Below are 17,201 nucleotides of genomic sequence, written 5' to 3'. Positions count from 1 at the left end.
CAGGCAGTGATAATCTCCTGCTGATAAAATACTGATTGTGATTGCATTAAAACTATAGCCCAACGCATAGTAAGTGGCACATCCTTGCTGACAGATTTCCTTTAAGTTGCGGACAAATGTCTCCATCTGCAATAATATTCTGGACAGAACAACACAATGCCTGGGAAAAAGTGTTCAGAACTTCCAACAATAATTTTAGTCAATTGCTTATTTTTAAGGGGTTGTCCACTAATTTTACATTGATGCTCTATCCCTAGGAGCAGGCATCAGTTTCGGATCTGCCAGGATTCGGCACTCGGTGGCACCCCAAATCCCAATCAGCTGATAGCGGCTGGGAGTACTTACTTGCGGAGCTTGGCAGTCTACTTGTAGTGGCTGCCGCGGGGTACTACACATCCGCGTCCTATTCAAATCAATAGGAGGCGGATGTGCAGTAACAAGCCCCAGCTACTGCAAGTAGACTGTCAAGCTCCGCAAGAAAATGCTTCCGGCTGGCAGCTGCCGCTGCTGGCACCTCTAACAGCTGGATGGCGGGGGTGCCAAGTGTCGGATCCTGGTCAAACAGGGCATCAATGTAAAAGTAGTGGACGCCCCCTTTAATGTTTTAGACACATTTGGAAATTGTATACCCTTTAAATCCTTCCCAAAGTAGGATGTACATCGAGTGTAGGCATTCAGAACAGACTTGGATGGTTCCGTTGGGGATTTTGTCTGAATTTCATTTTTGTAGAATTTACACGGAAACCCAGACATAAGTTCTCAGAGTAGAACACAAGAATGTGATCCCAGCCTTATTCTGGAAGCGATTGAATAATATTATGTACCCCAAAATATTACCAATAAAAGCCCTATTTTATCCATCACAAAACCAACCCCCACTCAGGTCTGTCATCAATCACTGGAACTATAGGGTTCCCCACATTACTGGTAGAACAAAGACTCTGGAAAAGCGACATGGTTCCCGCCCCCTAAAATCCAGTGAATTCTGCTGTCCCAAATCCAAATGCCCCCTCCTGGATTCCCCTATGTCTAAACCACAGTAAGCGGCCACATGTTTGGCATTATTGTAATGGAGAGAAGGCACTTCATTTACAGCTATGTATCGCCAGAAGCACAAGCTGGGCACAATATATGGGGGTGCTACAATATATGGGAGCTCTTCACTGTATGGGGACACAATGTATGAGCACTAAACTGGCAGATTTGTAATTCTTCAGAAAAAAAGCCTGGCATGGATGTTACAAAATAGTCACTTTAGCCATAGATTAATTTAGAGATGCACGGGGCTCCGCAAATGTCGCCCATAAACTATTCTACCAAAATCTGTTCTACAAAAATCAAATCTCACTCCTTCCTTTTTAGCCCTAGCACGTGGCCTAAGGCCGGGATCACACATGCGAGAAATACGGCCAAGTTTTGCATGTTAATACCCGGTACTGCCACCGACACTCGGGAGTGGAGCGTGCGGCTCCATGTGTTGCTATGCGGCCGCACGCTCCGATCCGAGTGCCGGAGGCAGTGCAGAGTATTAACATGCGAGACTTGGCCGTATGTCTCGCATGTGTGATCCCGGCCTAACTAATTTCTGACAACATGTGGTGTAGCACCGCATTCGGGAGAAATTACGCTATTTAAGTATGTGGTCCAATTTCACCTATTAACTCTTGTGTACCTGACAAAATTGCAGCAAATACAAGAATTGCCTTTTTCCCACTAAAATGTCCTAATTCCACTTCTCAATGTTATAAAATTCTGTCTGACACCTATGGGTTAAAAATACTCACTACACTCCTAGATTATTTCCTTAAACAGTGAAGTTTCCAATATGGGGTCACCTGGGGGGTGTTCTGTACCTCAGGGGCTCAACTAATAAAGCTACAATCTATGCAAACAAAATCTGCGTTCTAAAAGCCAAGTAGCGCTCCTTCCTATCCAATCCCTGCCATGTGCTCAAACAGTACTGTACAGCCACATATGGGATACTGCCACATTCAGGAGAAATTGCATAAAAAGTTGTGGTATGCTATTTCTCTCATTACCCCTTGTGTAAATTTGGTGTTAAGAGATTTTTTTTGTTTGGAAAAAATATTTGTTGTTCTCACATTTAAATGTTCTAAAGTTTTGTGAATCATTTGTAGGTTAAAAATGCTCAGTGCACCCTAGATAAATTTTTTGAGGGGGGCTAATTTCCAAAATGGGGTCACTTGGGAATTTCTGCTGTTTTCACACGTCAGGGGCTCTCCAAATGCGACGTGGCATTCACAATCTATCCCAGACAAATAGCGCTCTTTCTTTTCCTAGCCCAGCCATGTGCCCAAACCGAAGTTTTTGATCATATATGGGGTATCATCGCGTTCAGGAGAAATGGCGCAAAAAAATATAGGGTCCGTTTTCACCTATTATCCGTTGTGAAGATTACAAATTTGGGGCTGAAACAACATTTTTCTGAAAAGAATGAAAATTTTCCATATAATGACCTAATGTTATCAAATTCTGTATAGTACAAGTGGGTTTCAAATGCTCACTATTCCCCTAGGTGAAATCCTTGAGGGTCTAGTTTCCAAAATGTGGTCACTTGTGGGGGTTTTCCACTGTTAAGGCCGGTCAGGGGCTCTCCAAACGCGACATGGCGTCCGCTATCAATTCCAGTCATTTTTCTGTTCAAAAAGTCAAACGGTGCTCCTTCCCTTCCAAGCCCTGCCATGCGCCCACATAGTTTTCCCCTACATATGGTGTATCGGCGTACTCTGAAGAAATTGCACAACAAATTTTAGGTTCCATTTTCTCCTGTTACCCTTGTGAAAAATAAAAAAAATTGGAGTTAAAGTAAATTTTTTGTGAAGGAAAAAAAAAAAAAGTAAGATGTTCATTTTTTTTCCTTCCACATAGTGTTCGTAAACTTATTGAATGTGGTTTTAAGGGGTGTAGTTTTTAGAGTGGTGTCACTTTTGTGTATTTTCTGTCATATAGACCCCTTAAAGTCATTTTAAGTGTGATGTGGTTCGTAAAAAAAATGGCCTTGTAAATTTTGTTGGAAAAATGAGAAATCGCTGGTTAACTTTTAACCCTTCTAACTTCCTGACAAAAAAAAATGTATGTTTCAAAAATTATGCAGATGTAAAGCAGACATGTAGGAAATATTTTGTAACTATTTTGTGTGACATAACTCTCTGGTTTAAGGGAATTAAAAAGAATTAAGTTTGAAAGTTGCAAAATTTTCACCAAATATCCGGTATTTTCCCAAATGAAGGCAAGTCATATCAAACAAATTTTACTACTATCCTATCATGAAGTACAGTTTGTCACGGAAAAAAAACAATCTCAGAATCACTGGGAGCCATTGACACATTCCAAAGTTATTACCTCAAAGTGACAGTAGTCAGAATTGTAAAATTTGGCCTACTCATGAAGATGAAAAATTATCTCCATCACTAAGGCCTCTTTCACACTTCAGTCTCTTGACGTCAGTTTCAATCCGTGAATCCGTGAAAGTGTGAATTAATGGATCCGTTGCAGATTGCCAAAAAACAGAGAGAGAGATTAAAAAAGCGGGTCCGCCACAGAAAAAAACGTTGCTTTGTCCGTCTACTTCACACGACGGACGCTTAAATTCCAACGGATCCGTCAAAAAACGGATGCGATGGACAACCATCCGTCACAATCCGCCGCTAATGTAAGTCTGAGAAAAAACGGATTCTGCCAAAAAAAAAAAACCGATCCGTTTTACTCTGTCGCCTCATTGGGGGACGCAGAACCATGGGTGTTATGCTGCTGTCCACTAGGAGGCGACACTATGCATAATCTGAAAAAGATTAACTTTGGCTCCTCCTCTGCAGTATACACCCCTGGACAGCGTCAGCCTTCTCCAGTTTTTGCTTAGTGTTTCAAAGAGGCACACCTAAAGATTTTATTTTATTTTTTTTTTCCCGACGGATTACAGATGAAGAAAAGTGGGTCTCCAGCGAGACTCCCGGCATGGCTCCTTCCTCGGCCCGCTATTATGGGGTGCCCGGTTGAAGTTGAGATGGCTATTCCCCATGTCGCTCCTTACCCAGTCCCTCGGGTACTGGTTCGAAGTCGAGACCCCCCTCCTTCCCCAATCCCTTTGGGGTCTGGGTTGAGGTCGAGGCGAGGATGAAGACCCCTGATGGTGACAGACGCACCCTCCCTAATCTCCCTCTGGGGGCATTAGGTTGAGACGCCTCAGGTAGGGTCTGTACAAGGCAGCATTCTGCAGCTTAAACAGCCAGGGACCCCAGCCCTGCTGCGGGCTCCTGTTGGGGCTGGGGGAGAGTGCAGGCAGACATGACACATACAGACTGTGAAAAATGAGGATGAATGAACTCATAGAGATCAATATCCAACACTGCGGAGACAACATCACATGTTTCTCAACGCAGTGATTCTAGAGCAATGCCCCCATCCCTTATGGGAAATATGCAAAAACATACAAAACACAAGCCGCGGAGACACCATCACATGTTTCTCAACGCAAGCAATGACTAGCCAGGTCTTTCCCCGAGACGGAACAACCATGGGAAGGGCAGTCTCCAATGAAGGAAACCACCTATGCCAAAACATGGTATCCATCCACAGACAGGGATGGGGCATTGCTCTAGAATCACTGCGTTGAGAAACATGTGATGGTGTCTCCGCAGTGTTGGATGTTGATCTCCATGAGTTCATTCATCCTCACATTTCAGTCTTTTACTAGGCATTGCTCCTACTAACCAGTTTCCTACTCCACACTGATGAGGGGCAATACCCCGAAACAGCTGTCTGTGGATGGATACCATGTTTTGGCATAGGTGGTTTCCTTCATTGGAGACTTCCCTTCCCGTGGTTGTTCCTTCCCGGGGAAAGACCTGGCTAGTCATTGCTTGTGTTGAGAAACATGTGATGGTGTCTCTGCGGCTTGTGTTTTGTATGGCACATACAGAGACACCCTGTCTCTGCGGCAGCATCAGCTCCATAGTGCCTCAGGGGGGCCCCTCACATGGCCCCGTTACAGCTGCTAGCCCCACCGCTATCCTGCCTCTCAATCCGGAGGGGTCTGGTTCAGATCCGACCCCCTCCCGGACAGCCGTGCCAGCCTGGAGCCCTTCTAATTTAGACCGCAGCTTCGGCCTAGCTGAAGCCGCCGCCTCCTGCCCGCCCCCCGAATGACGAATATGACACTCTACAGTGTCATAGAAGGGGCGGATCGAGGCAGAAAGGGCGCATTTTTACATAACCCTGCGCGCTCTTTTTCAGCACTCCTCCCCCTTCTTCCTCGTCTTCTCGGCGGCCGTCTTCGCTGCAGCAGACGCCGTCTGTGACATCAGCAATGTCAGCAGTCTCCGGGGGGGCACAGGACTGTGAATTGTCGGCGCTCGACCTAGGGGCACACTGGTGGGGTAAGATCACAGCTGGGTTCTCTTTACTCGGCTGTGAATCCACCCCTGTAGGGTCCAATGCTAGCCAGCCTCTGTGCACTATGCCGGGCTCAAGGAAGGGAACCAGGCAGGACTGCTTTTATGCTTTCTGCATAGCCTGCAAAACCACTCTCCCCAGTGGCAGCACGTACCCGCACTGCCGGGATTGTATCCAAAATACTGGGTCAGAGCCCCTAGAAGCCCCTACCCATTTCTTCAGTGCCGGCTACCATGCCGGAATGGGCTACTCAGATGTCGCAGTCTGACACAGTCCATAGATAACCTAACCTCCACACTACTCCAAGCTCTGCAGGGTCATGCCTCGGCTATGAACGTTATCCAGCAAAGGTACAGCTCGTGTCAAGGACATGCCGTTTCCGACACTCGCAGACGTAAGCAGACCCACAGGTCGTGTTCATCCGCGTCATCCCATAGCACACAGTCATCACCCTCCAGGGAGAGACACCGTGGTACCAGGTCACCTAGACCGTCCCCTAACAGAGACAGACAACGCAGATCTCCACAGCGATCCCCGACCACAGAAGACCTCCGCCCCAGTTTGCCCACCAGGGAACGCCTTAGAGACTCGCAGGAATCGGAAGGCATCTGTGACTCCGACTCAGACAATGAAACGGAGAGGTCTCTGGTCCCTGGCCCCCCGAGCAATACGGCGCTAGTTGAGGAAGTAATTTCTTCCATCCATTGGGTGCTGGACATTACTGAAGCCCCAGAACACAAAATTTGTTTTGAAAGTGTTCTGAAACCACCTAAGATCTTCTCTAATCACCCGGAATTTCAGGCGATACTTACTAAGCAGTTTTCGCAGCCTGAGAAGAAATTCGCGAATTGCAAATATCTGGAAGCAAGGTACCCCTTTCCACAGAAGGACACCAAGGAGTGGACAGATCCACCAGAAATGGATCCCCCAGTCTCTAGGATAGCAGCACAGACCCTCCTCTCACTGCCAGATAGCTCAACCCTCAGGGACACAACAGACCGACAGGTAGAACGCATGGCTCATTCAGCTTTTGAAGCGGCAGGAGCCTCTCTGGCTCCTGCGTTCGCTTCAGTGTGGGTGGCCAAGGCCATTCTGGCTTGGGCCAAAAAATTGCAGGCTGCCCTCCAAGCCTCAAATCCTGAGCTGTCAGACCAGGCGGTTCAAATAGCGGTGGTAGCAGATTACATGCTTCATGCAGCTCTGGATTCCGCAAGAGGTGTAGCGGGAATAGCATCAAACGCCATCACGATCCGGCGTATCCTCTGGCTGCGGGAATGGAAAGCAGACGCGGCCTCAAAGTCGTCCCTCACGCATCTCCCGTGCCTCAGTGGGCGGCTTTTCGGTGAAAAGTTGGACACAATGATATCCAATGCCACTGGGGGTAAGAGTACCTCTCTCCCTCAACTAAAACCTAAACGCACATTCAAAAGGCGTAACCAAACTCGATTCCGATCCTTTCGGAATTCTTCAGGCTGGTCCATCTCGCGCCCAGCACAAAATCGTAACCGCTCTCCGAGCAGAGACAACCCACGGGCAGCGCAGAGGCCGGACAGGACCTGGCAGTCGAAAGCAGGCCAGGAAAAGCCCAAAGGAGGGAAACCTCAGATTTTCTCCTCTTCATGACTCACGAATTCCGGAAGACACCCCAACCGTAGGCGGTGGACTGCTACTCTTTCAGCAGGTCTGGCTACCTATTACAGAAGACAGGTGGGTCAAGGAAATAGTGTCTTCCGGATACAAGATCGAGTTTACTTCCAGCCCACCGAACCAGTTCTTCCTCTCTGTTCCCCCAAAACCGCCAGACAAGGCTCGTGCCTTCCATCAAGCCGCTTCCTCCCTCCTTCAGGCAGGAGTCATAGTACCAGTTCCTGCAGAAGAGCACTTCCGAGGGTTCTACTCCAATCTGTTTGTAGTCCCCAAGAAGGGAGGCAGCGTTCGGCCCATACTAGACCTAAAACAACTCAACAAGTATGTTCGGGTTCGTCGTTTTCGCATGGAGTCCCTTCGGTCGATCATTGTGTCCATGGAGAAGGGAGAATATCTCGCATCCATAGACATACAAGACGCATACCTGCATATACGGATTGCTCCCGCCCATCAGAGATTTCTCAGATTCGCAATCAACCAGGACCACTACCAGTTCGTGGCTCTCCCGTTCGGACTCGACACGGCTCCCAGAACGTTTACCAAGATCATGGCAGCCACCATGGACGTTCTACACTCCAGAGGCATAGTAGTAGTTCCATACCTGGACGACCTTCTCATCAAGGCTTCCACCTTCAAGGATTGCGAGGTCAGCGTCTCAATCACGATCGACACTGAGTCGCCAGGGCTGGGTAGTCAACTTACCAAAGTCATCAACTACCCAGAGTCAGTCTCTGACCTTCCTGGGGATGTTATTCGACACCTCCAGAGGTCTGGTGCTCCTTCCAAAGGACAAGGCACTGGCTCTCTTTCTAGTTCGCAAACCATGCATATGTGAATCACCAAGGCGGGACCCGCGGATTGGTCTCTCCATCCCGAAATTTTTCGCCAGATCTGCCATCGCTGGGGGACCCCGGACGTGGACCTAATGGCATCCCATCTCAATGCAAAGGTCCCCAATTTCATGGCCAGGACACGCGATCCGCGGTCGCTCGGAGCAGATACCCTGGTTCAGGACTTGGACCCAGTTCTAGCTTCTGTACATTTTTCCACCTCTCCCCCTGATATCCAGAGTCGTGAGGAAGATCAAACAAGAGGGAGTTCCAACCATCCTGATCGCGCCAGACTGGCCCAGACGTACATGGTACGCCGAAGTCGTACAACTTACAGCAGACCCCCCCCTGGCGTCTCCCCGACCGTTCCGATCTTCTGTCACAAGGCCCATTCTTCCACCAGAACTCGGGCCATCAATTTGACGGCGTGGCCCTTGAGACCTGGGTTCTAACCCAGGCAGGGCTCTCACCGGTTGTCATTATAACCATGATCAGGGCACGGAAGCCAGCCTCCGCCAAGATCTATTACCGTACTTGGAGAGCTTTCTTTACCTGGTGCGGATCCCGCGGCCAGATCCCACTCCCTTATTCCCTCCCAAAAGTTCTTGGTTTTCTTCAATCGGGCCTGGACACCAGGCTATCCCTGGGCTCGCTTAAGAGCCAGGTGTCAGCGCTCTCAGTGCTTTTCCAGAGACGCATTGCTAACAAGCCGCAAGTGAGGACTTTTCTCCAGGGGGTCTCCCGATTGGTTCCCCCCTACAGATGTCCACTGGAGACGTGGGACCTCAACCTGGTCCTGACAGCATTGCAGGCACCACCTTTCGAACCCCTTAAAGAAGTCCCACTCCGCCTTCTATCACAAAAGGTGGTCTTTCTGGTGGCAATCACCTTGCTACGCAGGGTGTCTAAGGCTACTTCACACTTGCGTTTTTTTGCGCTGCGCACCGTGCGCAGTGCAAACGCACATAAACGCATCATGCGTTTGTGTGCGGTTTTTTGCTGGTTTTGCTGCGTTTTTTTGCGCATACCTGCGCATTACCATGCGCAGGTATGCGCACCCATAGACTATAATGGGTGTTTGGCTGTAAAAAAAAACCGCATTGCGTGCGCATGCGTTTTTTGGGGGCAAGTCGGGCGCACAAAAAATGCAACAGGATGCATTTTGTGCACCCGATCGCACACTACAAAAAACACATGTGCATACAAACGCGTACAAACGCATGTGTATGCGCACCTATGCGCACCCATGTAAAAGATAGGGGGGGAAAACGCATGCTTTTTTTGCACTAAAAAACAGCGCAAAAAAATGCAAGTGTGAAACCAGCCTGAACTGTCGGCACTCTCCTGCAGAAGGCCTTTCACCAGGACAAGGTGGTTCTCCGTACGGTTCCATCCTTCCTTCCGAAGGTTGTGTCCAACTTCCACCTCAATGAGGAGATTTCACTGCCATCCCTTTGGCCGGTTCTGGTTCATAGAGAGGAGAAGGCTCTGCATACGCTTGACCTCGTCAGGGCATTGCGTATATACGTGTCTAGGACTGCACCCTTCCGGAAGTCTTATTCCCTTTCCCTTCTTCCGGAAGGCGTTCGCAAGGGTCTGCCGGCTTCCAAAGCTACCCTTGCCAGGTGGATCAAGTCCACCATACAAGAGGCTTACCGCCTTAATATCTCTCCTCTTCCAGCCGGTATCACGGCACATTCTACGCGGGGGGTAGTTGCCTCCTGGGCCATTCGGCACCAGGCTTCGGCACAACAATTGTGTAAGGCGGCCACCTGGACTAGCCTACACACGTTTGCAAAACACTACAAAGTTCATACCCAGTCCTCAGCGGACGCGAGCCTGGGTAGACGGGTTCTGCAGGCGGCAGTGCCCCAAGTTTAGGGACCTGTCAGCACAATATTTGTCCATTGCTTCCCACCCAGGGACTGCTTTGGGACGTCCCATGGTTCTGTGTCCCCCAATGAGGCGACAGAGTAAAGGAGATTTTTGTGTACTCACCGTAAAATCTCTTTCTCTTAGCCTCTAATTGGGGGACACAGCTCCCACCCTGTTGCCCTTACGGGCCGTTGTTACGGATGAGTTCTCATATTGTTCTTTGCGCTCGTACATAGTGGCCTTCTTACAGGCATGGTTATGTTATTTCTGTTATGTTCCTCCTAATGCTTTTGCACAAAACTGGAGAAGGCTGACGCCGTCCAGGGGTGTATACTGCAGAGGAGGAGCCAAAGTTAATCTTTTTCAGATTATGCATAGTGTCGCCTCCTAGTGGACAGCAGTATAACACCCATGGTTCTGTGTCCCCCAATTAGAGGCTAAGAGAAAGATTTTACGGTGAGTACACAAAAATCTCCTTTTTTCAAAATGGGGTAGATTTCGACTGACGTCAAAAGACTGAAATGTGAAAGAGGCCTAAGAGGTTAAACTGGAAAGTAATATTAAATCCTGAAAATCAACATTAAATTGTTTTCATTTATTATGTCTGTAATGCTGCTTTACCCTTTTTTTAGGTTTATTTTGGCAATCTCCAAAACGTCCACCTACTCCAATAGAATTTGATATAGACGATCCATTGTAAGTATATATTTGGGTTGTGGGTACATGGAAGAGTTTCTTAGGGTATGTGCACACCCTGCGGATTCTGCTGCGGATCCGCAGCGGTTTTGGCTCTGCAGGTCCGCAGCAGATTTTGCTGCATTGTACAGTACCTTTTATTTCCTATGTAAAAAAAAAAAAAAAAACGCAGTGCGCATGCTGCGGATTTTTCCGCGCGGTTTTGCTGCGGTTTACAATCCGCAGCATGTCAATTCTTTAGTGCAGAACTGCTGCGGTTTCACACCTCATCCATTATGAGGTGCAAATCTGCAGATAAACCGCAGGACTTTATCTGCGGATTTTACTACAAAATCCGCAGATCCAAAAAACTCCGTGTGCACATACCCTTAAAGTGAGACCTACATTTGCCATTACTTTTGCTTTACATAAATTGTTGAGTCATAACATTAAAATGACTGTCCGTTGAAGTGAATAACACTAAGTGTCATTATAGATCCTGTTAAATGGTGAGTAGTGATGAGCGAGTATACTTGTTGCTCGGGTTTTCCCGAGCATGTTCGGGTGTCCTCCGAGTATTTTGGCGTGCTCGGAGTTTTAGTTTGTCGCCGCAGCTGCATGATTTACGGCTACTGGACAGCCTGAATACATGTGAGAAATTCCTGTTTGTTAGTCAATCCCCACATGTATTCAGGCTGTCTAGCAGCCGTAAATCATGCAGCTGCGTCGACACAAATACTCTACAACAAAATGTCTTCAGAGGACCAGCTTGCGGGAATGCGCACACAAAAGAAATCCCCACTGGAGCTAATAACTCAGTCCCCATGGTAAGCTATTTCTCAACGCTGGAAAACACAGTGTAGGTACGTATCCTATAAGAAATATCCCTATGTATATACCTACACTGTCTCGCCCTATTACTATCTCACTATGCAGGCATCCATGTTAGGAATATTAATTTTATATTTTAATACATTGGTGGCACAGTGGGGTTGAATACATTATTCCAGTGTTGAGAAATAGTTTACCGTGGGGACTGAGTTATTAACTCCAGTGGGGATTTCCTCTGTGTGCGCAATCCTGCAAACTGGTCCTCTGAAGAGAGTGGGTGGTGCATGCACAAATTGACTGAATTGATTGCCGATTATGCTACTGTGCATGCAGCGCCTCCAGCGCCATTTTGTTGTAGTGTAAATTATTGTGGCTGCAACAAGGGATGAAAGTGCTTGCTCAGTAGCGTCTATCGGTGCGTGATAGAAACAAATGCACAGGCGCAGCCCACGACGCCATTTTGATGTAGTGTAATCTTTTTGTCTGCAGCAACTAGGAGCTGGCGGAGGCGCTTGCGCAGTAGCATCTATCGTAATGCGATAGATACTATTGCACCAGCGCAGCCGACGGCGCCGTGTTGATGATGTTTTTTGTTTGTTTTCAACAGCGCACGATAATAGGCACTAACTGACAAGTTTTCTAATCGCTTTCTTTCCTCCCTTTTTTCCCTCATAATGATGACTATGATTTTTATTTTTGTTTTCTGAATAAAATTGTGTGATTTTTGACTATTTTTGGAAATGCAAGCCCTTGCCTAAAACGAATCTTGCCCATAGACATATATGGGTGTGTGTGATTTAATTCTCGTGTGCAATCGCAGTATCCTTTGATTGTTTACGCATGCTCAATCTCCATGAGAAAATTATCGCAGTTCTGAGGCGCACCATAGAGAAACATTGGAGCTAGTGCAATCCGATTTTTTTTTTTTCTTTTTTTTTTTTTGTTTTTATCGAATTGCACTTGTCCGAATGGATTGCAAGTGGTTATGAGCCCTTAGGGTGTCCTTAAAGGGCTTTTCCCATGAGAGTCAATTTTAATCTACCCTTTAATCAATAGATCGTTGAATAAGAACTTTCACAATTGGATGTGTTAAAAAAAAAAAAAAAAATGTTCCTGTGCTGAGATTTTATAAATGTGCCCCTGCTGTGTACTGTGTAATGGCTGTGCCTGACCGTACAGGATCATGATCTCATCATACCACATCTCCTGGGCAGGGAAGAAAGCAAGAGAGTATACAGACAGGACAGCATGGAATCACAGCTGATTCTTTCTCTGAGTTAAAACATTTTTTAAAAATGAACAGTAAAATGTTTTAACTCACAAAAAAGAATCATTTGCAATCCCATGCTGTCCTGTCTGTATATTCCTTTTTTTTTTTTTTTTCTTTTTCTTTTTTTTTTTTTTAATGTTGCCTCCTTCCCTGCCCAGGAGCTGTGGTATGATCAGACCATGTCTCTGTACGGTCAGACACAGCCATTACACAGTACACAGCAGGGTCACATTTATAACATTATTTTAGCACAGTGACTTTTTTAACACATGCAATTGTTGAACTTACTATTCCAAGAGCCATTGCTTTAAAAACTATTTTGTTCTTGGGACAACCACTTTTAAGTCTCCAAATTCACTGGATCAACCAGATTGAGCATCTGTGAGATTATGCTGGCGAAACACGGACTTAAAAGATTGTCATCTGCGATGTCTTTGTCCCAGATGGCACAGGACGCTTAGGCTGGTTTCACATTTGCGTTTTTTAGCGCTGGAAAAAAACGCATACCTGCGCATGCGTTTTTTCCCCTATATTTAACATGGGTGCGCATACCTGCGCGCTGGTTAGCGCATGTATGCGATTTTCATGCGCTGCGTTTTTTTGGGGTGTGCGTTGGTATTTTCCAGACGCAGCATGTTGCATTTTTTGGCCCTGCAAAAAAGCGCATGCGCACGTTTTGCGCTAAAAATGGCCATTATAGCCTATGGATGCGCATATGTGCGCACTGGCATGCTCATGTATGCGTTTTTTTGCATATGCGTTTTTTTTTTTTAAACCATGGAATTTAGGGGTTTGGGTTAGAGTTAGGGTTAGTTAAGGGGGTTTAGGGTTAGGGTTAGGGTCAGGGTCAGGGTTAGGGTTGGGGTTTGGGTCAGGGTTAGGGTTAAGTATGGTTTTGTTAAGGGTTAGGGTTAGGGTCAGGGTTAGGGTTAGGGTCAGGGTTAGGGTCAGGGTTAGGGTTAAGTATGGTTTTGTTAAGGATTAGGGTCAGGATTAGGGTTAAGTATGGTTTTGTTAAGGGTTAGGGTCAGGGTTAGGGTCAGGGTTAGGGTTAAGTATGGTTTTGTTAAGGGTTAGGGTCAGGGTTAGGGTCAGGGTTAGGGTCAGGGTTAGGGTCAGGGTTAGTTAGGGTTAAGTATGATTTGGTTAAGGGTTAGGGTCAGGGTTAGGGTCAGGGTTAGGGTTAGTAAAGTCATGGTTTGGGTAGTGTGAGGGGCCACCTAAAAATGTTGGAAAAAAACGCAAACGCGGTAAAAACGCATACAAACGCATAAAAACGCTGCGTTTTTTTCATGCATGCTCATAAAAATGCTTGAAAAAAACGCAGCAGTTGTATGCTTATGTATGCGTTTTTTCAATGCGTTTTTTTGCGGGAAAAACGCGCTGCAAAAAAAAGCAAGTGTGAAACTAGCCTTACAGACGTCTTGCGGAGTCCGTAAATCAGCTGTTTTGGCAGTATAAGGGGGACCTGCATATTAGTCAGGTGGTTTTAACTTTACACTGATTCTATACTTGGATAAAAGCCATACTTTTTCTTGCAATATCAGCGTACTACTTACACAATATTCTCACAGGGTGTATGTAATTTGTCTAGGCATATCAGCTTCATACTCAGTGCGGCCAAACTATTTGCAGAAATTTACAGTATCAAGTTCACTGAAAAGGTAAAGTACAGTAAGATCTGTGTTTTCTTGGTTTATTTGTATTGTGCATACCATGGCTCAAGTTGTTGTTGCAGCTGTCACAGTCCAGTCACATCTCATGGTCAGCCATGGTGGATGCTCAGTTAGCAGATGCAGGCTTCACTTTAGGAGTATTGCCCACATTTTACAGCCATTAATAAAGAAACCCGTTATCGACACAAGACCTTTTGGATCTATTGCTTTAGGGTTATTCTGTCTATGGTTCGTGACTGTCAACGTCATGCTGATTAGCAGCTGGCTTCTCTGTCACAAAGCGGGCAGCCGGCTGTCAATCAGCATGACATTGACAGTCACAACCCGTCAACCGAGCAAAGCGGAAAAGAAGCATTTGCTCTTTCAACGTAATGTCAGTGGAGGCCGCAGGAGCGGTACCGCTCTAAGCAGGCAGAGATTGGAGCTGGGCAAAACAGCCGGGTAGTTGGCAATTATCTGCATGTTGGTTCTTGGGCCCATAGTAAAAAGAAAAATGGTCCTTGATAATCCCTTTAATGGTTACATAGTCTTTTAATTTTTGAGATCTGTGCCAGATTTTCTCACAAGTACATCATATCATTATATTGTTTTCAGTAGGGTTTCCCTTTGAAAACATAATTTGTAACTACTTCTTACCCCTTCCCGACATAAAGCGTATTGCTATTCCATTGCCTGGTTTTGACTTTGATGCAGACATAAGAGTTGATTTTCATCATTTCTGGCAGCAGATGATGGATGCGTTACATAGCCAACAGCAGTGAGCAGAGCTGAGCTCCACCAGTTGATAACTTTTTAAATGCAACTGTCGATCTCTGAGAGCAGCATTAAAAGTGCGTGAACTTGAGGAGGAGGCATTGGCTCCCAATGTCATAATCATGTGGTGCCAATGGGTTGCCATGGCCCCCGTGCCTGCCATGATAGTATTGATGTGGCAGGTCTTTGTAGGAGAGCGTAATTTTTACTGTATAGTGCAATACCATAGTATGAATCTCCCCTTTCTCTATCGCTTCATTGGGGGACACAGAAACCATGGGTGTATGCTGCTGCCACTAGGAGGCTGACACTATGTATAGAAAAAGGTTAGCTCCTCCTCCGCAGTATACACCCCACCGACCGGCACTAATTTCTTCAGTTTAGCTTAGTGTCAGTAGGAGGTGGACATGGGTCTTTCATTAGACCCATACCTACCTCAATGTGCGTCGTTCCTTTTCAGGTTTCCGGAGGGATACAGAGTGAATGGTCACGTCTGTAGACCCACACAGAGACTGTGAGTACGGCGTGTACTGCCACCCCGTATCCTCACAGCTCTCTACAGCAGGACCAAGAGCCTAACACAGGTGTGTGCCAGCCATTTGGTCCTCGTCCCCCGTCTCCCACCCACTCGCCTACCAGAGCCTGTCGGTTAGGATGAGACGCGGACATCCCTCTACATGAAGCTCTTAAGGTGGATAATAAAGGTACTCTCCTTTCCAGGTCTGCATCAGAAGAACGGATCAAGACGGTGGGTAAGTATAGGGTCCCTTAATCGCTATATAGGATCATGGCACCCATCTCTAGCACCAGGGGGTCTACCTTTGTCAGACTCCCATGCACAGCTTCTTGTCACCCTGGCCCCGTTTTTCCCCAGCCTGCTCTTACTTATCTGCAGCCAGGCTCCAGACAGGGTTTCCTTGGGAGCGGGCGCCGCGGCTGTTCTACGTGCCTCCGCGCCGCCCTGCGCTTCCCGGCGGCCGCCTCATCTAATCTAGGTCCCGGCTTCATGTGGGGTCTTTTCCTGCGTCGCGGCCACGCCCACCCGCCTTCTTCCTTAGGCGGGCTTTTCTCCCGCCCGCTCTAAGTCTGCCCACCGCCTTCTCCCCTCATGTTAGGCGTCCCTGAGGCGGCGCGCTCTCCACCCACCCCCAGCCTGGCTGTTTTCAGCGGGCGGCACCATCTTTAACATCGGCGGTTAGCCCCGCCCATCTTCCTCGGTCTCTGCAGGAAAGCGCGCGCTTCCTGCTCTGTCCCTCTCAGGCTGCCGCCATTTTCACAGCCTGTCAGCCGGACGCTGTTCCCTCTGCCATGCCCCTGCAAGCCCAGACAGCCGTGCATCTTCAATTGCTGGAAGCAGCTACAGGACGTCGGACCGTGAGTAGCTCTGCAACTGCAGACTGACACCTTCCTCTGTCTCCCGTCCCCTAACCTTCTAGCACTGCTTCAGTGACCTTCCGTCATTATGTCTAACTCTGTCTGACCGTGCTCGTCCTCCTGCTTCCTCTTGCACCTTAGTCAAGTACTTTGCATGCTTTTCTTGCAATCGCAAACTTCCCTCAGGTCAGTCCACTCCCCTCTGCCTAGACTGCAGCAATCCCATTGAGCCCGCCGCTCAGGAGCCCCCTAATGTTCCACGTGAGAGTGAACCCCCCCCATTCCTGGATGGGCCTCTTCTTTATCTCAATCAGTGGCAGATCTCACCAGGGTCTCTCAGTCCCTCGTGGCCGTGCTTGATAGGTTGCCCCTGGACACTTCTGCAGGGTCCAGCAGGGCTCAAGAGCCTCTCTCTGAACCAGCCAGCATGAGCCGCAAAAGGCCCAGGCAGGAGCTCCAGCCGGATTCCTCCCCTCGCCCCATCTCTCCGCATAGTCCTCCCCAGCAGTCTCCTTCCCGTCCTTCCTCACCCGAGTCAGGCGAAGCGTTCTCAGATGCACCATCCGAAGAGGTCTTAGAGCTGGATTCGGACCATGCCACGGACATGAAGGTTACGGTACAGAACCTCATTGCAGCGATTAACCACACTTTCGAGATCACAGACTCTCATGCGAAACCCTCGGATCAGGAGGTTTCGTTCAGATGGGCAGAAGCACCTTCCAGAGTCTTCGCTCCTCACTCTGAGTTTGACAAGCTCCTTACCAGTGAAAGAGAAAATCCGACCAGACGCTTTCAAAGAGGGAAGCGTCTCTGCATGCTGTATCCATTTTCTCAAGCTCACCGACAACTGGTCGGCTT

At 47.7% G+C, this 17,201-nt stretch overlaps 1 protein-coding gene across 2 annotated transcripts in view; it reads left to right on the top strand.

Annotated features, from left to right (window-relative positions):
* Nucleotides 1-17,201, top strand: part of UBA6 (ubiquitin like modifier activating enzyme 6) — a 155,317-nt gene that overhangs the window by 101,998 nt on the left and 36,118 nt on the right. For both annotated transcript variants that reach the window (XM_073542599.1, XM_073542598.1), the window contains exons 25-26: nt 10,397-10,460; nt 14,135-14,204. In XM_073542599.1, the coding sequence (XP_073398700.1) occupies nt 10,397-10,460; nt 14,135-14,204 (134 nt within the window). The remainder of the gene's footprint in view (nt 1-10,396; nt 10,461-14,134; nt 14,205-17,201) is intronic.

The sequence above is a fragment of the Dendrobates tinctorius genome, unplaced genomic scaffold (assembly GCF_039654945.1).
Source record: "Dendrobates tinctorius isolate UK_male_01 unplaced genomic scaffold, ASM3965494v1 ptg000011l, whole genome shotgun sequence".
Taxonomy (NCBI): Eukaryota; Metazoa; Chordata; class Amphibia; order Anura; family Dendrobatidae; genus Dendrobates; species Dendrobates tinctorius.
Note: the sequence above shows the minus strand (reverse complement) of the source record. Positions and strands in the feature narration are given on the sequence as shown.